Here is a 20,971-nt window from a genome sequence, read left to right on the forward strand (position 1 = left end):
TCTTTTCTTTTCTTTTTTATAGATCAAAACTAAATTTTGTGTTTTAATAATTTTATTTTGCAGCATGACTGAATCCTTGAATAACATTTGTCTAACATGATAATCAAAGTAATAAGCCTTTCTTAAAAGTGAAAACTCAATAGTTTCGGGCACCAATTTTTAATATCTTTCTCTTAATAATTTTTACTAGTGTTAGTAATTTTATTTTATTTTTTATTTTGTATTATTGGGTTAGATGTATGTTTTAGAAGTTTCAAAATCACTATAAACAACTGCAACTATAGTCAATTTATTTTACTATATTATATTTTTGTTTTGTCTCCTTTTATCCTTCAATTTTAAGTAAAACGAACCCTTTTAAGAGATGTTTGAGAAAGAAATATTTATAGAAATGTTAGTATTATGATAATCTGAATATTATAATAGTCCTAGTATTATGATAATACGTATTTCATAGAAAGATTATAATAAGTAGTATCATAATAGTACGTATATATAAACTATTATGATAATAGGTGTTTTTGAGAATGGAGAATATTAGGTTGGTAATGTTACTATAGGCATAGAACAAAAATAAACCAAAGGGAAATCAAACATAGTATTTAATCCAAAGTTCAATTTTTGTTCCACTTCCGCTCTATTAAGTATAAACCCATCTTCCCCAACGAGTTGGTTCCCATTTTCCATTTCTCGACTACACGAAGGTCTTCAAAATGGCAGCGAAGCCGGTGGGTTCGTTCTCTCCGGGCTTGACGAAGGTGGGATTGTGTTTTATGGCTGTTTGTATTGCAGCTTACATTCTGGGTCCGCCTCTGTACTGGCATTTCACGGAGGGCTTGGCCGCTTTCTCTTCTTCTTCTCTCTCAACTTGCCCACCTTGCTTTTGTGACTGTTCTTCTCTCACTGACTTTGCCTTCACTGAAGGTTAGTTTTGTTTGTTTCTCAAATTACATACTGATATAATAATGCCAATGCTTCCTTCAGATTTAAACGATCAAATTCGTTTAGATCCTATTTGTTTCCGCTTGATTGGGTCCAAATTCTTAGATCTCATGAGTTATCCATTTTTCCTGAAGTTTAGACGGCTGCGTCTTTTCTTTTTACTGATAATTCTTTAGTTGTTTGATTCTGTTTCTCCTTGATCATTGAGGATAATGATATTGGAGGATAAGGAATTTAGTCCCAAATACCATAAACAAACATTGTATGCTGTATGTATTGTGCTACCATTGACGGAACCCATTTGGCTTAAGCCAATTGGAGTGTAGTTTAGCCGCTAAAGCATCTTACTTCCTCTAAAATGGTTTTAACCTGGAATCCCCACCCTGCATGATCATAGATGGAGCAATGTCTTTTTTTTTTTTTTTTTTACCAAAATAACGATTTTCATTGGAAAAAATTGAAAGAATTACACGGGCATAAAGCCCACAAAAAAGAGGGACTCCCAACTCCAACTATGTGAAATCAAAGCCTAAAGGAAAACATAAAAACGAACAAGCTCCCTGTGATATCTCTCACTCCCCTAAACATCCTACCATTCCACTCGCTCCACAGAACCCATAAGACTGAACACACCCCAAGAAGCCAACGTAACCAGCTCTCTCCAGTCTTCCCAAAATACAGATTGAGAAGGAGTCCTTGATCATAGCCTTGACAGTTCTGTGGCGAATAGTCTTCATACCAAACGTATGGAAAAAGGTATCTCAAACTCCACTTGCAATGAGGATTGAGGAGGAATCCCAAACTCCATCATACCAATGAATGGTGCAATAAGTCTTTGCCTTCACCGTTATTCTCATTCTGTTCCATGTGACTTATCTACTTTTATCCATTAATGACTTTTAACATTTTATACTTGTATGTGCCATCATTTGTTCATCATTGAACTTGAACATCATCATGTTGCCGTTACTCATGTATATTAAAATTGCAAAGAATGTTAAAGATTAAGGTATTGTTTGGGACTTTGAATTGGTTATTATAATGTGTAGGCATATGATAGTCTGTGGATTTGAATAGTTTGTGTTTGAGGAGTAGTTTAGTCCAACCTAGATAGTTTGTGTTTGGGGTGCATACTATTCTAGTATGGCTTCAGGGAGGTTGTATTTCGGTGCAAATTATTTTTTCTGAGTTTAGGGTTTATGTATCTGGGTTGTTTGATTTCTTTAAGATTGAATTCTTTATGGTGGTGTAGGGAATCTCTGTTCGACTTCTTTGTACTAAAATAAGTTATTATATTAGATTCGGTGGGGGATGTCTTCTTTTATTCTCTAGCTCATCCAATACACTTTGACATGTTTGAATTGACTAGAAAAAAATGTTTTCCAAAAAGTCATTTTCATTTAAACGTTTTTTATAGAAATTGTCTAAAATAAAAATAATCGTCAAACCGGTCCCCAGAGTGATCGTTAGAGGTAGTGTATATGTAGACAACGAAGCTCATCGGAGTTGGCCGTGGAGGTAGTCATTGGAGGTGGGTGTCATCGAAATTGGGCACTATAAGTGGTTTACATAGGAGTTGGTCATGCGGAGTGATTGCTAGAGTTGATCGCCATAGGTGGAGTAATTGGAAACGTTGGATATAGAGAGAGATGGTTACTTTAGTCACTAGGTTGTAAATAGTGCTACTGTAGCAAAACAAGGGGTTAAAATAACCTTTACCCCCTTTTTATTAACACATTGCAAACGTTGGGTGGTCTACTCAATCCATTCCTAGTTGAAATCCCAAATACCCCTGAAGTGTTAGTCTAGTTGGATATGAAGTCACTATGGAAGAGAATTATCGTATCTGGGTGAAAATAAAATAGAAACTGGAAATAGAAGAAATCATTGCAAAGAATGTTCTGTATAGATCGGAATCCACACCTAACTATGAATGATTGAAGGTCTTGCTTGAGAAGACGGTGTTGGTGATATATAATTAAATTTGCCAAGCTCCTGCATTGTCGTTTTCTCTCCAATTAAAATTGATTTCCACTTGGACCTTTCAAATATTTCAAGCCCACAAGTGAGGGGGAGTGTTAGTGATATATAATTAAATTTGCCTTCAACCACTAGCTTAAGCTTTTGGGTGAATTGGTGATTTAATAGACGGAACATTCAGATTTCCACAATTTACCTTCACTTTTTATTCAATGTTGCGTAAGTTATCACGTCACTTTCTGTGTGTGGATTGCCATTAATACTAACATTACTTCAACTCATAAACTTGTAGTACAGGATGGAGTAGCATTTCTATTTGCTTCATGTTGTCTTCCTTTAGCTTTGTTCTGCTTTTTCTTTCGGGCAGTATTCTCCCTTCCAAGTGATACTTATTGTTTTCCTGTATTCATAATGCACAAGCTTGTGTGCCTTCTAAATGTTATTACTTGTTAAAGATTGATTTATTTTAGTTTCCTGTCCAAAGGGTTATCTTTTAAACTGATTCTTAATTGATTTGTTTCCTTTGTAGAGCTCAAAAATACCACTTTTAGAGGTGAGTCTCGTTTACAATTTACTTGGATTATGGCTAAAAATGGTTACAATTGCATATTACAGAATTTAGAAAACCTCATCCTCCTGCAAGAATTTGATCATCACACTTATTTTTTATCAAAGATTTTAAAAAAAAAAAATCACAAGAATTGTGCTAAAAAAGAGCAAAACTACTTGCTACCATTAGCATGTTCCAGCTTGCTTGGATTGAAATCAATCTAAAAATTTTACCTTCTTAGTTATCCATTTTATTTCTTTTTTCGGATTTCTAGATCAAATCAAATCTCATCATCATAAATGTGGAAATTTGTTAAGCCTGAGTTGATTGTGTATTAACAATAAATGTAACTAATGAATTGATATGATTGTCACTAGAAAGGTAGCATCATTGGTTTCTATTTGGTTTTTTATGTAGATGTTATATTTCTCAACCATAGAATCTGTTTTCTCTATGTTATTTTTTTCAGATTGTGTGAAACATGACTCTGGCATGAATGAGGAAACAGAAAAGAATTTTGCAGAGTTATTGTCTGAGGAACTGAAACTGAGGGAAGCTGAAGCTTTGGAGAATCATCGGCGAGCCGACATATCTCTGCTAGAAGCAAAGAAGATGACATCTCAATATCAGAAAGAAGCAGACAAGTGCAATTCTGGCATGGAAACATGTGAAGCAGCAAGGGAAAGGGCTGAAGCTACATTAGCTTCACAAAAGAGGCTAACAACATTATGGGAAACTAGGGCTCGTCAAAGAGGATGGAGAGACGACATTGTTACATCCCGTGGTACTGTTCAAACCTCATAAAAGATTCAATGCTTATTGAACGAGTTGCTTTGACAGCAGCTTGGAATTCGTTGAGCCTGAAGCTTTTCCTTTATATATTCCACTCGCATTTCTTCAAACTTCCTCCTCCTGTATATGAAAAAGATACAAACCAACTCCAGATGTCACTCTCCCTTCCCGCCAAGATATCATGACCCAAAACCTTTGGCAAGGTTAAGCAACAAGCAAATTGGTCTGTTTCAAATTTTGGTACAACAATTAGTTAGATTACTCGTGTAACTTTTCGTCACTAGAATGTTTAAGAGATTGTTGTTGTCCATCAATATTGTACAAGAGATCAAAGAAATTTCATGACAAATTTGAGCATTTATGTTAATAGCCTTTTGTTGAGCCTTTCTATATCATTAGGCTTCAACAGATAAAAAAGGAATAAAAAGCATAAACAAGAAGTAAAGTAGGAAATGCATACAGTGACAACCGTTGTAGTATATTCTGGTTAAATTGCACTATTAATGACAACCGTTGGAGCAAATGGAAGAAAGCCAAGTACGTACAGTAATAAATTACATGTAGAAAACTAAGGGGTACACAGCTTCACAAGTATTTTACGTTAATTTTGACAACCAAAGTGAATAGTGAGATCGTTCAAGTGGTCAGAGCCTTGTATACTTAATCCATGCTCGTTGGCTAAATGTAATAGGCATATAAAACATAAATGGGGCGAGATATCATTGATGGTTTGAGCAGCTCTGCAATCATCTGGAAAGGTGGCAAGGATTTGCTTGAAAGATACTATTTCGTCTTCTCCCTTTCGAAAACAAAAGATTTGAATTAGAATTTCTCTACTCAAGAACAAAATATCCAAATTAGAATTTCTCTACTCAAGAACAAAATATCTAAATTAGAATTTCTCTGCTTATCAGATTCTTATGTCTTTGAGTCAGCGAGTTTGCGTAATAACAATGACAAAATATGAACCACAAATACAACTATACCCAAGTTGAAATTCTACAACTCATTTCTACCTTAACTAGTCCCTAAGACTTGAGGGAATATAAGCTCAAAGATGATAGATCCAATTATCAGTGCTGCACATTGAGATACGTATATGGCATGGAAAATGTCCTCAATTTATTTGGACAAACTTTTATTCACATATACCAAAATCAAGTTAGTTAAGTGTATTAATTAGATAAAGCAAAACTTTTGTACAAAGTGATTGAGAGTGTCAAGATACCTCAGCGTCTGTTTGAGATTCTTGCAAATGAGACCAGAGTGTTTCCTTCAAAGCCTGGACATCAACTTGCTTAGACTTTTTGTCGTATTGAACTTCAACTTTGTTAACCTGTACCGTTTGAAAGGAATAAACGGTCATGGAAATATCTTTGCATTTTTAATTCTTGCTAAATCAGTACAAAACCAGCACATCCAGCAAAGCAACTCCATCAAAAGATGAATTTTGTTTCGCCAGCATCAGATTTCCATTCACAGCCACAAGTGTCAAAATGAAAATTTTAGTAAAATTAATTGAACCTGGCGAGGCTGAGTAACAAGAACATCGGGGTCCTCCACATCACTTTGACCATCACCTTCATCAAATTGGCCTCCAAAGTCATTATCATCTTCCCAGGATGGCAATGTTCCATAATCATCGTTGTGCTGCATTGGTTCATCTAAAAATGTGGAATGCCAAAATGTCCGTTAGCACATCATACTTACACACTAATGATCATCTCCTGTCTAGGAAAATCATGTCACTTAATATCACAGAAAGAGTACCTGAATGTTGTCTTCCCTTTCTCCTAAGGCACTGCAGCCAAAATAATTAATCCATAAGAATTTGAGGAAAAGTGAAACCCGGGAAGCTCCCATATGAACAAATAATGAGATGACTATATTTACCTTTACATTAGGCAAAAGAAATAACTTCACGAGATCTTCAGGCTGGTAGTGGCAATCTTCAGGAAGCTTAGTATTGCAAGGTGCCCTATTCTTAGGCAACAACAATGATTTGGGGTTTCTTGGAGGCACAAAGAGATCTGTAACTTCTTTTTCCAAATTCTTCGTGAAATCAATATCATTTTCTGCTTGTTTCTTACTTCTTGCTCTCTTGGTTGTCGTTTCTAATCCATTTTCTGTAGGACTATCTCTAGAACCTATAATAAGATTCCAGATCATATAGCATACGAGTAGAAGCTCAAGAGGAAGCTAGGTTGCAAAAGAAAAATGACTTAAACCTACCACCCTTAGCAATACCTTTAGTTTTACGATACTTCCAGTGCTCGGGGCCTGCCCAAGCATTCTGTCTTACAGTAAAACCCAAACATGAAATCAAATACTCATCAACGTTCCCCAATCTTTCCTCAACATCAGGGTCATAGTAGGTAGTTGACACACTTTCCTGTGAAACTTCAAAATTTTAGCCACAACTCCACTTTTGTTTCAAATATCTAATCCAAGGCTACACATGTTTAACGTGAATGTCAATTAATTTTGAGTATGAATAATGGAAAAAATTACCTCGTTGTAAGTTGAAAAACCTGCATCTCCATCACCAGGTCCATCATCAACCATGCTTGTTTGGTCATCGTTGTCATAATTTTCAGTGCCAAAGTTTTCAAAATCGTCACCATGAAATCTATCATCTACATCGTAATCCATATGCACTTGCTCCGCTGCTTTTGGACCTGAACTACAATAATCTGATGGTCGTATGTTATCTTCATCAAATAGATTGACTATATTCCTCAGAGTTGGAGATATTTCATCCTTCACACGCATATTCAATACCATCTCCTGGATGCAATCTATAGAAGTAGGAAGAAAATGCTGCACGGTCTAAGCTTCTTCATTTTGAACAATGTGACAAGGTAACATTAAAAAAATGAAATATACTAGACATTATTGATAACAATCACAAACCTTTGGCAAAAGAGATGTCAATCATATCTGAGCTACCCTGCCTATTCTCGAAAGACATACATTTCCCAGGCACTTCATCTGAATCAAAAAGCACCCTACAAGCACCATATACTCCAAGATTATTCATTAACAGACCCTTGGCTCCACCCTCATCAAATTGAGCAGATGTTTGATGATAAAGAGGATCCACCGCAAATGCCACTGGTATCACACACAAAACAAAATTAAAACTTCATCCTCATCAATCTTAAGTAGAAAAAACGTATGAGATGTGTGATCACCATCAAATTTCTTTACATTTAGAGCCTCAAAAGATGACTCCAGCGTCGACAAAGGAGACAACTGCCAAATATAGACATGTGTTAACATACTAATCTACACAAGAAATTTAGTTTACTAGTCAGGACAGGCTTCAACCTTTTTATCCTGCTCTTTTCTAGAACGAACTTCCTCCTGCTCATTTTCTGGATTTCCCTCCTGGGTGATGGTTTCTGAAAGTACAGCCAGATGTCAGAATGACAAGCAGTTGATACAGAAAATGAAACTATGTAAAGGTGTGCAGCAAACTAGAAGCCTAAAAGAAGTAAAAAAGAAAATGAAGAAAGTATTGTGAAGAAATTAAGCACAACCAATTCAACATGAAAGCCAAATTGCAAAGAACCATCATAAGATACTAACATCTGTAATAACTGTTGTCTAATGCAAGTTTAGTAATCGTTGATGGTTGACATCCTTGAGTTCGTATTACATAAATCATATTCAAATAATAATCATATTTGAAATTGGATAGTTATTTGAAAACGAACTTTTGTATCTAGCATCTAGCTTCCTATTCTCAATTGCTGAATAAACATTGAGACCCTGTAGGGTCATAAACTATAGAAGGAGCAAAAGATTAAGATTTACAAGCTCACCTTGTTCATTTTCTTGGCCTGCCCTGTTCATCCCTCCAAGCACTTTATATGCCTCAGAATGAGTGGCATCCACCCTTAGTGAGTAGATCTTAACTCCAGCTTCAAGAGTACAACTTGCCTAAAGACAAAAAATCACACAAACATCTTTTATCAAATTTTTAAGACCATAAACCTGATAACTGATGATTAACACTCATTTTGTTTCAAGAATAATGGATAATTTCTATTAGTTTCCAGAAAACAGAACGATGTGTACCAAAGTTCATAATATGCACGCTGCACAGGTACGAAACAGACAATCATTCATCAACTATGGTCAGCAAATTTCAAGTAAAAAGGGTAACATAGTTTTCCAAATCATATTAACATCGTCCAAGCTACCAGTTTCAAAATTTCAATAAAGCCGCACTGGCGCCTGGCCACCAAATTACAAAGTCGATACATATGAATGAACAATGCAACCAAATTTTTTGGTTTTACACCAATCTATGTCCCTAGAACACTCGACTAGACGAATTAGGTTAACAGTGCTGTCAAAAGGAATTATTATGAAAACCTTCTACTCAAGGAACTTCCAGATATTGCTGTCTAAATTCAGAACCACACACACAAATTGCTACTCTCCAGGTTGACCCCCCTAACTTAACAACTCAGAGCTAATTGATACCATCGTCACGAAAAGTAATGGAACTCTCTCATTTCTCAGAAAAATTCAAAAGCAAATTCATTAAAAAATAAATAAATAAATAAAACAACGGCAGCATTCTCCAGACTATGAGTCAAAGAAACACAACCAACCTTCTGAAAATTCGTCTCTGTGTCCTCTTCTTCAACCTTAATAATCTCAGCAAGATGGTCGATTAAATTCAGTTCCCATGTATTTTTTTGATTAATTTTCTGCAGGAAACAAAAAGTCACAGTAAATAAGTACGAGTCCAGATAAAGAAATGTAATATTGATAAAGATAGTCACATTTTCACTAGCGAGTTTGATGCAATTTTGAAATAACTCGAGGATCTGGCGCTTGTCGAGAAATATATTGGGATCTTCGCGAGGTAGGAGATTGGTAGCGATGGACTTGCGGCGATTAGCAGCAGCGCGAGCGGCCCGTGCTTGAGCACGCTCAAGTTGGTCATCGTTGGAGCCAAGGAAGAAAGGGCTAGTGGGAGATTGTAACACAGAGGGCACGGGACGCCTCTGCTTCTGCGGAATTGATGGATTAGGGCTTAGAGTTTCCGCCATTAGAGGAATGAAAGAGAGGTGAGTGTTACAGAAAAGAATTGTAGAAAGATTGAAGTGGGCAAGATCTTTGAGGAGGAAGAAGAAGAAGAAGAAGAAGAAGAACTAGAACGAAAAACACGATTTTCCCTCCATTTCTATGTTTGAATTTTGGCAGAGCAACGGGACACTCTGCTCAAACTTAGAGTAGAGATACCCATTTTTCTAAAAATAAAAAAAGCTATTCGTTTTTTTTTTTAAAATAGTTTTTCACGACTTTTATTTATTCGTTTTATTTCTTTCTTTCTTTGCTAACTATATATTTGGTTTTTTCAACAAAATTTAATATTAGTTTCATGTTTGAAATTTAATTATATTCAAAAATATATTCAATTGTTTTTCATTTAAAAGATTTTTCTTATATTTTTTTTAACCTTGGTGGATTGAAATGTCATTTTAAAATTAGAATGGATTCAAAGTGATTTTGTTATTGGTTAGTGGGTTTTTTTTTTTTTTTTTCTTTTACAAGTTTGTTGAATTTCGAAATAAATTACCAATTTAAGGTTGTCATATTATAGTTTCCAATTAACCCATCAAATATAAAAACCTATATTAATAAATTATTGTTATAGAAGGAACATTCAACCTTCTAAACTATACAATTGACTGAAACATACCTAAAAAATGCTAGTAAATTCTATAACTTTTTTATTATTATTTCTTTTCGATCACCCTTCAAACTTAAAGATTTTAAATGTATTCATGTCAAATATTTGTTGTTCCGAACAGGACGGATTTATTAAGGGATCAGCGGGGACACGTGCCCCCTCACATTATAGATTTTTGTATTTTAATATTAAAAAATGCTTTACTTTTCAAAAATCTGGTTCTGGTGGAGTGGTTATGCTCTTATTTTGTAATAAATAAGTCTGGAAGCGAACCGCAATCATTTCTATAAATTAATTTTTATTCCAAATATCAATATCTTTGTTTTCCAAATATCAAATTTGTTCCTAAATTGCACATAATATATTTTATTTCAAACATCATTAATTTTCTTTCCCCGATATCTTTCCAATTCTCAATAATTTTCTTTCTCCAAATGTCAATATTAATAAGGGGAAAAAACTTAACTAAGATAAAACCATAACTTATTTTCTACGTCGTCATTTGTTATCTAACAACTCTTTAGAAAAAAAATACAACAAAGTCGATGATCTAAACTTTCACTCTCTCAACAATATTCCATGAAAAAGATATTATTCTTTCTTTTTTTGATGAATTTTTAAATTCACATTTACAAAGAAAAGATCATGATATTGTAAATACAATAAATTTAGTCAACGTTTGTAAAGGTAGACTGCAGTCAATGAGAGAATTTGGTTGGGATTCATTATTGGAAAGAGTTTCTTATTTTTGCAATAGTCATGATATTGAAGTTCTTAAAATGGATGCTATGTTTTTAGTTCGAGGACGAAAAAGTCAAAAATCTCAACCAATTACAAATTTAAATCATTATCATGTTGAAGTCTTCTATATTGTCATTGATATGCAACTTCAAGAGTTGAATAATCGTTTTACTGAATCAAGTACTAAATTGCTTCTCTACATGGCTAGTTGGAATCTGAGTAATTCATTTGCTGCTTTTGATAGACAAAAACTTAGTTGACTTGCTTAGTTTTGTCCAAGAGACTTTTCAACTATTGAACTCTCTATGCTTGAGGATCAACTTCAAAATTACATTATTAATATGCGTTTAGAGTTTGTTGAACTAAAAAACATTGGTGATCATCTGGCAGTAAAAATGGTCGTTACAAAAAGAGATAAGGTCTACCCATTAGTTTATCGGTTGCTCACATTGGCGTTGATTTTACCGGTTCCAACAGCTATTGTAGAGAGAACATTTTCTGCTATGAATATTGTGAAGACTCGACTATGCAGTCGAATGGAAGATCAATGAATTAATGATTGTCTTATAGCTTATATTGAGAAAATTTTATTGGATAAGTTAGAAATAAACTTATCATGGATCGATTTCAAAACATAAAAACTCGTAGAGGACAATTGTAATACGTATTAAATTAATTAATATTTGAAGCTATTAATATTTTTTTTACACTTTTTAGTGTGTTTATTATATAGTGTCCCCTATACTAAATTTTTTGGATACACCACTGGTCCCAAACCAAGTAATTAATTGCAAATCTTTTTTTAATTTCAAATAACAACATTTAAAATCATTTATTTAACTTTTAGGATGCTCATTTCTACATTTAGTTTTTAAAATAGATTTTGTTTTTGCAGAAAACAAATAATTTTGTAATTTTAAAAAAAATTGTATTGGGTTACAAATTTGGAAGAAGAGAAAAAAATAATATGTAGTTAGTAAATTTAGTCCATTAAGAATAAAATAATTTAAGATAATTAATAATGAAATATGTTTTGGAGACATTTTCAAAAATAGCTTTTGGGTTTGAGAAAACCTTTTGAGAAAAATAGTCACAAGGAATCCAAGACAAAATAAATAGTAAGTCATAACACATGAAGTTCAATGCAGCGAACTGTTAATAAAAATCGCGTAACCATCACAACTCAAATAATTACTCAACGAGTCACTAATTGTACCACAATCACCGATGTAAAGTCATTCATAGACTTGAGAATCTCCCCTCGTTGACCCAGGAATCGTTCTCGCTAATATCATGCGAGTTACTTGGGATATTCAACAGTGTCTCAATACATTTACATTCTTAGACTTGGGAGTTACACTCTACCAGCATCTCTTCTCAGCACCATACCCACAACGAGCACTATAACACCATATGCTGGAATCAGTTTTCAACAAGCCCATTCTGAGACTTAGAAATCTTCTCGCGCCTGGATTTAAGATTCACACTCAACTAGCGTCAGGCAAGTTACCTAGGATTTATGTCAACGCCTCGTTGCATTCCACCTTTCTCAATCTAGGATTTTCATTCAACCAGCGTCTCATCGTAACTTGCCCAAACCTAGGATTCTCGCCTTGCCTAGATCTAGAATTCCACTCAACCAGTGTCATGTGATTTTCCTAGCATTTCCACTAGCGTCTTGTGATAGATTTCATCTTCTCTCGATAAATAACCATCTTCAGCTCTTAGTTTACTTTCCTTACACATTATTTCCGCAGACAGTATCATATTATGCATTAATGAAAGAATACTTTTAGATGATTGTCAGCATATTACCTTTTCCACGTATCTGATTCATAGGGACAATATTAACTATTCATGCAAGTCACTCGTAAGGCTTTTCCTCACATTGATGGAAGATTCACAAATATTCTACTTGTGATAGATACAAATAACAAACATTGTTACTAAGATACTTGTAAACAAACACATAAAAGAATCAGCAATAAATGATAGTTTGGTACTTGTGTTGAATCTTGGTTTGTCACTCACAAATATATTTTAGCCTCAACCCCTTCCTTTTCTGCTGTTTGATTCCATTTCTTGCCTAGCGGTTTCCTCATCTATCGTCCACCTCTCTAAACTTTCCTTGTCACTTTCATAAGAAATTCTAACTCTTCCTAAAACTCTCCCTTTTCATATTTGGCCTTTGACCCCTTTCATAGTGACCTCCCACATCCAAGAGTCGTTTCAACACTTTACATGTGTCTTCTTACCGGCTCGCGTTGTGCCATGTAGTCAATCCAAACTCGACATGTGGGTTATCTGTCAGCAACAATTGGACTTTTTCCTCAAGACACACACCTTATCTCTTTGGGAAGACAAACTCTTAAATTGCTTGACACTTCTATCTTCTCAAGAAGCAGCAAACATTTACTCCCTCTTAGCGAGTGGTCAAGTCATCTTGACAAGACACTTCCCCACCTCCTTCCTTAGGTGTAGACACTTCTTTTCGTATTACTATGCTAAACGTCTAACTCTTGGCGTTCAACACATGCTTCTTCCTCGATAGCTTATTATTCTTATCACGTTGCTCACCTTCTCGTAATGGAACTTAGACTTAAGCACTTATTCCCGCGTCGCCTTCTTTCCTTTTGCATATTTCCTTACCGGATGTCCTATACTCCTCTCCACCCGAACTTCCTTCTTCTGGTCAGGGCCTCACATGCATATTCGTTTCGTGGAATATATTCTACGATCAAGAATTTGTTCGCTTAGTATCCTTGTCACAGGATCTTTATCGTGTTGGCAATATGTGATCAGGGTCTCACATAAAGAACGAAATGTAATTTCAAGGGTAAAACAATATTTTGACTCAGTTGGAATTATGAACAACTTGTTAAGGATCGACTTACTAATCATGGTTATATCGAGTAGACACAAATATATCTACAGTGAGGAAGAGTACAACGGTGGGCTATAGTGGACAGTTCTGTTAGTTAACAAATGTTGGTTGGCTAGGTTTAAAGAGTTTAGCTGATTAATCTTAGACCGTTGGAGCTCATGATCTGTAGATTCATTAAGTCCCCCTACTATTTCATATCAGAATTAACCTTAGAACAATGTGATCGAAAAAATTTGAACAATTTGGATTTAGTTAGAGAGAGAAATTATCTTTAAATAAGATTTAAATACAGGAAGTTTGAATAGGAATTTGAATTTGGTCGATCGAATTGATAAGGGTTAGTGGCGGAAAATAATAATTTAATATTTGATATCAAACCAAATAGTTTAATTATTATTTATTATTGTAGTTATTGTTTTATTTAATTAAAATAGTTTTCATAATTTAATTAAATAAAGATTGGAAAAATACGACTTTAGAAGCCAAAGTCCAATGGTCAACTAATTTAGTGGAACTGACCTCCAAAGTGAAATGTGAATAAGCTACTTGCTTAGAGAGGTGTCATTTGCTAATCTTACCGCAAATCCTAAAAAGGGAAGTAACGATTAAACTGATGACTTAGGTTAACAATTGGAGTAACAACAAAAGTAACAGATCGTAAAAACAATAGTCATAACACGAAAAATTGGTAACCTAGTTAGATGACACAACATCTACATCTGAGGAGACCTTATTGACCCATACAATAAGATCATATATTGCCATGTGAAATGATATAAGAGTACACAATAATGGCCTACTGTACTAGCATCGTCACATAATATTATCATGCTATACATAGTGAAGCTTGATATACTGATTCATAATTTAGAGATAAGATCACTAAGATTGCCACATGTAAACCAGAAGATAGTTCCCCTTGAATCCAAAATCACTATGCATTAATACTATCAAGTACCCACTAGACCATCTATGACTTCCCTTAAGCAACACTTCTTTTCACTCAACAACAATTGTAGAGGATTGATGTGATCATGTGAGATGAACTCACTGTAATCTCCAATCTAGAATCGTCTGAGAATTATCTTCTATTTCTCAGTATTTTTTGCAATGATCTCACATTTTGCGTACAACCTGAGGCAGGATTACATTCTATTTCTTGGTATCTTTTGCAATGATCTCACATATTTTTGCGTACAACCCAAGGGCCAACCTGCACCAAATAAAATCAAAACGAATAGGCTAACAATCCATCGAAAAAAGTGCCTAATCCAAACAACTCAAACCGATAATAGGTGAAACGCAGCGACCATATCCAATTAAAAATAATTAATTAAGTAAAAGGGAAGTGGGACCACAAATCTTAACAAATCCCACCTGCATGCAAGTGATATATATATGTGTGTCAAAAATTGGAACCAAATCTGATTTGCATGAAAGAGAATGGTTATTTATACATCAAACTTAATCAGATTAAGGGATATATTGATGGGTTGGATATTTTGTTGAAATTCTCCTCTCTCATATACTCACAAATTGATCACCAAGTAGATCCTACAACCTAGTTCTAAATTTAGAGAATAGTTGAAAAAAATCCTATCCTTATCATAGTCTTTGCTTAGTTCGTGATCTGAAACATCAAAAGAGTTTGAGCTTCAAAGGTATAAATTTATAAAATTATGTTTTTGTGGACATTCTCATAGAAAGTTAATCTTTAAAATTTATGCATTTAGGATGATATTCTATTTCTTTCGCAGAGTGTTAGGTTAGTATACTTTTACAACAATTTCCCTTTCAAAAATGAAAACTACAACTAATTTAAAACTTTTAAATTAAAATAAGTGGATGATTTTACGGCCCAAAGAGTAGATGATTTAATTCACTTAAAAAAAAGGGTCTGTTAATGATTTATATTGATAATTTTAAAAACTAAACTAAAAATAATTTTAATAATTAAAAGAGGCATTTTATAAATAGTAAAATAAATTAAAATATTTACGACTTATACCAGAATTTTAGATTCTATCAATGAAAGAAACGAATAATAGACTTTTATCACTGTCTATTAATGCCACTAATAAAAACATATCAATGTTTATTATCGATAGAATTTGAAAATTTTGTTATATGTTATAGATATTTTATCAAATTTTATTATCTTTGACAATTCCACAAAAAAAAAAATCGCCAAAAATAGAATATTTAACAAAATATTTATACTTCATGAAAAACCCCTCAAAATACTAATAAGCGGATGGTTTTACCTTATAGATGATTTATTGAATGTTTTTTTTTCTCTAACAAAGAAAAAGGTTGTGATTTGTTTTGTTTTGTTTGTTTAGAAGGAAGGGGTGTGAGTATTTTAAAACCTTAGTTGTTAGATTTTAATTAGGGTTGTCAATATGTAACTAAATAAAAGTGTAATTATCAAATATTTTCCCATGGACAAAATTGTCAAGACAAAATGTTTTTAAAATATTGTGATCTTATAATATATTAGATTATAGATATAGGTAGGGGTCTATTCAAAAATATAACAAATCGTCCAAAATATTTACAGTGTATAAAATAATTCTAAAAACGGAGAAAACACATGCCTATAAAATATTAAAAGTGCCCCCTCTTAATCACGCGCATAATATATTTGATTAATTAATTGAGTTACACGGTCGTTTTAGATTTGGTTACACGATTATTATCCTAATTTAAACAATGTAAAAAAAGAGCAGTAAAAGAAAAAGTTACACGCAACTAATAAAAAGAGAAAAAGAAGAAAAAAGATTCTCAGATATTTAAAAAATGGGTAAAGGCTCTCTTACACGGGGCGACTATAAAAAATTTAGCTCAAATTCGTACTCATAATTGAGCATTCAACACATGTATATATTCTCTTCAGCATATATCAATAAAAAAGAAAAAAAACCAACCCCTTTAAATACAGTGGTTATAAAATGTCCTAAATTCTTCTACTACCATATTCTTCATCCTTTTCTTCCATTTTTCTCACCCATGTTTTTCATGATCAACTCGATTTTCCAATGAATCTTTTTTCAGGATTCGCAGCCCGGCCCCTGGACTGAACTTTCTTGCAAACAGAAAACACGACGTATACGTTGACTCAACACGGCACCACTCTGTTCGGTGTTCGGATTCAAAGTCGATGTGATTGATTTCCTAAGAGATGAAGATAATAGGGTAACAACCATAATAGTTTAAGATATTTTTAATTTATCAATCAACTTTTTTTTTCTTTTGTTTTTGCACACTACTGCATATCAACAATGTCAACACACTAACCTTTATTTCTTTGATTGTCTGAGGAGTTGCATCTGGATAATAAAAAGTAACTGGATGCCAAGATCTTTTGTCCTCTTTTGGGATAGAACTGTTCCAATTCGAGTATGTCAACGTTCGTCGTTCTAGTTCCTTCTCGAGACCCCTTATCTAATATTCAACATTGAAACCTCAAAATAAGATTAGTAGTTAATAAGAAGATCAATCCTGATATTAGTAAAGTGATTATTAAGGAGACGGGAGCATGCAGATTTTTTGAATGTTCTCATTGTGGTTGAATACAATTTTCAAGTGCAAGTGAGAAGTAAAAGGCAAAAGAAGACCACAAAAGGAACTTACCGAAAGTAAAGTCTGGACATAATGCTCATCTGGTATGCAGTTGGGATGATACTTCTCCTAATTTACAATACCATTTTTTGTCAACCTTCTGTTTCTAAATCAACGACATTACAATTTACTCTGAACCAAAATGACTTACAGTTGTTTTCCTTCTAGTATCGTGGTCCGCTGGCGGCCATCGCTGCAAAAGGGAGAAAAGATAAATCTCATCATCATGAGATGATATTACAAATACTGCTTCATTATTGCGGTAACTACTTGGTTTTTTTTTTTTTTTTTTTTTTTTGTTTTAAAACTATGAAAAAACAGTTTCTTAAAACTTATTTTTGGTTTAGGTTAATTTTTAAAAATTTAAAAACCAAAAACAAAATAGCTAAAAAAAAAAGAGCTTAAATTGAATTAATTACTTGATAACTTTATTCCGCACCTTACAAAATTTCTTAAAGAGAGGGAATATGATTTCATCATTCACTACAACTTCAGCATGTCTCCTCACCAAAGTAATCCACTGGAACAAAAATTCATCAATACTTAAAGACAAATATGTTATTTTACAAGTAAACAAAGAGGCTAAACCTGAGAACCCTTTCGCCATTTTTCCTGAGATATCACCGGCAACATCTCGGGATTATATCGACCTTCGTTAACATTCAAAAAACTACGCTACACAGAGAAGACAGCCTGCTTAAAATCAACATCATTTCAATGCTAATACTAAAGTAGGAAAAGACTTGTAAAATCATCAAAAGTTCTCATGTATCAGATTTATGACAAACGATTTTCATTACCCACATCTCCATTGCGTACCTGTCGACAAAGCTTTTAGTAGAAGACATAAGATAATTGTAAGTATGGCTGAAGTTATGCAGAGGAATGCAGCTGCATGCATTTACCATTCAAAAAAGTGGAAAATAAGTTAGATTCTTGGACTAATATTTAACAAATTTGAACACCGAAAAACAAGAAGATCGAAACTAACCTATCGGAAAGAAGGACGAATCTCTGATTTGCTGGATCGTCAAGAGCTGCACCGAATAACAGGCGTTCGGCTTCTATCATGGTGGATTCTCCCCACAGTACCTAAACAATTTGATAGCCATAGATTGAGCCAAGACAATTGAGAGAGAAAAAAATGAAAACCGTAGAGGAATACCTGAATGCTGTTGTTTAATTGTCTGTTATAAAAGATAGAAGATTTGGTGGTTGATTTGTCATACACAAAGCCTGGCTGTGAGTGAATGTAAATAGAAAATTTGGCTTCATCTCCATTCTGTAAATTTCATCAAACAATAAAACAAATTATGTAGGCATAATATTGAAATTGTTTTGGTCACATTCTGTTCTATGCATGTCATCTAGTCTGATATGTGTCCGACAAGTGTTAAGAGTCTCTTTCGGATAGATGAGCTAGCCACCTAACTGAAGTCTCTTGTGCTTCTTGTTTTAACCATATTAGAATCACTATCGAACATAGCCTAAGAGCTTCGTCTATGAGAAGAAACGACAATCAAATACATACAAAGTAGAAACAAGGCAATAAAAAAGGGAAATGTAGGAAAAAACCTCAAAGAAGTTGGCCCAAAGAAAATCAAGAGGAAGTTTTCTACGAGTAAGGAACAAAAATGCAATCTTAGGAGGTGATTGGAAGCCATGGCTATGACCCAAACCATTGTTTTTGAATTGGTAGGCGAAGTTGGAGGATTGAATTAGCTTAAACTCATCAGAATGAAATAACAATAAGGCCAATGTCAACAGAATGGCACAAAGAAGCACCACCACCTTCAACGGCGGCCATACCGTCATCGTCGAACCTTTCTTCTTTGTCATTTTTGTTCTTGTTCACCTTTTTGTCTGTGATGATTGAATCAGTACCTAATATGCTTTTCCATGGTTTGGTGCTTTAAATTGCATTATTGTAGTTTTTGTTATAATAATAAAATCATCCTTAAGTTACAAAATGATACTAATTAATGGTTTTGTTTCTTAATAGGTCTCATTTAATAGTCTTTCTTTCTTAACTCTTCCTTCACTTTAAAAATCAAATCAAAACGACCAAACATAAATTTAACGAACTTACTCGCTCTCTTAATTCTCTATTAAACTATTTTAAATTGGGTAGAAAAACAAACCATTAATCTTTACGTTTCACACAAAATCCATTAATCTTTACGTTTCACACAAAATTAAAGTAATATATATATATATATATATATATATATATACTGAAAAGAATTTAATCGGTTGAATTCCATGCTTGAATGCAATAAATTTCAGTTCTTTTGGGTTCCCCTGTGTGCAACTTTCTAAAATCTTCTTTAGGAAACACAAAAGATCGAATAACCTGTTTCTTTTGTTTTTTTTTTTTTCTTTTATACTGCCAAAGTTAGGGATTGAAAGATAAAAAAACCATGCATGGAGAGGAATGCGTCTTGTCTTGCCTTTTGAACTACTATAAATAAAGTGTTTTTCTTTTGTTAAGTTTCAAATTATCTCATTCTTCTTTTTCCTAAAAAAGAATCCTTTTCTCTTTGCTAATATGCTTTTGGATGGGTCATGGGTTAGAGGATCAAAATACTTCAAATTGAATAATGATAGTTTTATTATATTTTTTTCTGGTTGAAGAAAATTGAATGATAGTTTCTGCTATATTAGTTAATGATGCTTAATTAAAGTTACAATATATGTTAATCAATCAACAGTGCTAATTTAATTTTCAAATTGCAACCCTTAATGGTGAAAGTGGTTACTTATGCCAAGTTTATTGCAATGGTTTGAAGTTTTCACTTGGCAGTTTAGTCCAAATAGTGTTTAAAAAGATATCTCTATTATCTCGGCCTTTAAATTCTTTCTAACTCAGAAAAATATTAGTCAGAAACACTCACATTTTAATGTTTGAAAAGTATAAAAGTGGCAAGATGTCCAAATCTGTGATTACGAAATCAACAATTAAGCAATACGAAGAACGTAAAGGTCGACACATAGATATACGTGATTCACTAGCAATGTATTAGTTACGAGATACAGAGAGCATAAATAGTATTAGCAAAAATATTTCATAATACATTATGATGCTATTAGGTTAGAAAGTTTATATATTACACTTCTTTAAAGCTTAATAAGACTCCATATTAGATCGTTCATATTGTCACACGATGAATTCATGACATTTCAACAAATCTCCATCCTGATTTGAATTCTCTTTCAAATAATAGATGTTCCAAAGTACCAAATGAACCCATTCCAAAAGGGATGCATACTACTACTCCCTCATGCCTTAAGAGTCCCATAAAGGACTACTAGCAATTCAAAATATTTAGCAAGTCGTCCAAACATTCATATCGATATATAGTATATATGAAAAGAAATAAGTTTTGTAAAAACATAAAAACCAATCGAGAATCCATATTTAATCCTTGGATGTGTATTTATATTGTACATTTAAACTATCTACACTCTTTTTAGATGCTATTCATTATCTAATTATTGTTGGTTTTTTCCATTTTTGAAAAAGGATTATTGTCTCTTTTATATAGTACAGTTGAGATATGGACATAGTTTAAAGCTTAATTTTGATAGATATATGATTTCTATCTAATTAGAGTTTGATTTCTGGATTACCTATTTTGAGTATATTTAATTTAAGTTTTTAAATCTTTGCAACATTTTGTAGTTATGGTTAAACTTCCAATAGTTGTTTTCTACCGTAGTCAAATGGAATGATCAACAAATATTATGT

The 20,971-nt window shown here is 33.4% G+C and overlaps 3 protein-coding genes across 4 annotated transcripts; 1 reads left to right on the forward strand and 2 right to left on the reverse strand.

The window, feature by feature from the left end:
• Positions 1 to 42: 42 nt before the first annotated feature.
• On the forward strand, positions 43 to 4,631 carry LOC103495987 (uncharacterized). Of its 2 annotated transcripts, XM_008457695.3 has the most exons (3): positions 43 to 924; positions 3,452 to 3,475; positions 3,942 to 4,631. In XM_008457695.3, the coding sequence occupies exons 1-3, from the start codon at positions 714 to 716 to the stop codon at positions 4,274 to 4,276; spliced, it is 570 nt and encodes a 189-aa protein (XP_008455917.1). In that variant the 5' UTR covers positions 43 to 713; the 3' UTR covers positions 4,277 to 4,631. The 2 variants fall into 2 exon arrangements, with proteins under 2 accessions (XP_008455917.1, XP_008455918.1); XM_008457696.3 differs by lacking the exon at positions 3,452 to 3,475.
• A 90-nt stretch (positions 4,632 to 4,721) lies between these two features.
• Positions 4,722 to 9,539, reverse strand: LOC103495989 (condensin complex subunit 2). Its single transcript, XM_008457697.3, has 13 exons — positions 9,064 to 9,539; positions 8,890 to 8,988; positions 8,092 to 8,209; positions 7,595 to 7,668; positions 7,459 to 7,519; positions 7,178 to 7,378; positions 6,776 to 7,062; positions 6,512 to 6,656; positions 6,158 to 6,411; positions 6,035 to 6,065; positions 5,789 to 5,928; positions 5,493 to 5,600; positions 4,722 to 5,063 (listed from the first exon to the last, which is right to left on the reverse strand). Exons 1-13 carry the CDS (start codon positions 9,331 to 9,333, stop codon positions 4,866 to 4,868), a joined length of 1,986 nt encoding a protein of 661 aa, XP_008455919.2. The 5' UTR covers positions 9,334 to 9,539; the 3' UTR covers positions 4,722 to 4,865.
• A 7,017-nt stretch (positions 9,540 to 16,556) lies between these two features.
• On the reverse strand, positions 16,557 to 19,038 carry LOC103496040 (glycosyltransferase BC10-like). The gene is made up of 10 exons (XM_008457754.2): positions 18,799 to 19,038; positions 18,389 to 18,505; positions 18,215 to 18,315; positions 18,043 to 18,114; positions 17,812 to 17,893; positions 17,663 to 17,743; positions 17,375 to 17,416; positions 17,236 to 17,292; positions 16,900 to 17,046; positions 16,557 to 16,776 (listed from the first exon to the last, which is right to left on the reverse strand). The coding sequence occupies exons 1-10, from the start codon at positions 19,036 to 19,038 to the stop codon at positions 16,606 to 16,608; spliced, it is 1,110 nt and encodes a 369-aa protein (XP_008455976.1). The 3' UTR covers positions 16,557 to 16,605.
• Positions 19,039 to 20,971: the final 1,933 nt, after the last annotated feature.

The sequence above is a fragment of the Cucumis melo genome, chromosome 11, assembly GCF_025177605.1.
Source record: "Cucumis melo cultivar AY chromosome 11, USDA_Cmelo_AY_1.0, whole genome shotgun sequence".
NCBI classification, from domain to species: Eukaryota; Viridiplantae; Streptophyta; class Magnoliopsida; order Cucurbitales; family Cucurbitaceae; genus Cucumis; species Cucumis melo.

Excerpts from the sequence above, each read along its gene's own strand:
- LOC103495987 (XM_008457695.3), top strand. The coding sequence starts at position 714 with ATGGCAGCGAAGCCGGTGGGTTCGTTCTCTCCGGGCTTGACGAAGGTG. Across the intron at positions 925-3,451 it reads TGACTTTGCCTTCACTGAAG|AGCTCAAAAATACCACTTTT; the intron begins GTTAGTTTTGTT and ends TTTCCTTTGTAG. Across the intron at positions 3,476-3,941 it reads CAAAAATACCACTTTTAGAG|ATTGTGTGAAACATGACTCT; the intron begins GTGAGTCTCGTT and ends TATTTTTTTCAG.
- LOC103495989 (XM_008457697.3), bottom strand. The coding sequence starts at position 9,333 with ATGGCGGAAACTCTAAGCCCTAATCCATCAATTCCGCAGAAGCAGAGG. Across the intron at positions 8,210-8,889 it reads CAGAGACGAATTTTCAGAAG|GCAAGTTGTACTCTTGAAGC; the intron begins GTTGGTTGTGTT and ends TTTTGTCTTTAG. Across the intron at positions 6,412-6,511 it reads GAAGTATCGTAAAACTAAAG|GTTCTAGAGATAGTCCTACA; the intron begins GTATTGCTAAGG and ends ATCTTATTATAG.
- LOC103496040 (XM_008457754.2), bottom strand. The coding sequence starts at position 19,038 with ATGACGGTATGGCCGCCGTTGAAGGTGGTGGTGCTTCTTTGTGCCATT. Across the intron at positions 18,115-18,214 it reads TTCGTCCTTCTTTCCGATAG|CTGCATTCCTCTGCATAACT; the intron begins GTTAGTTTCGAT and ends AAATGCATGCAG. Across the intron at positions 17,894-18,042 it reads ACTAAAAGCTTTGTCGACAG|TTTTTTGAATGTTAACGAAG; the intron begins GTACGCAATGGA and ends TGTGTAGCGTAG.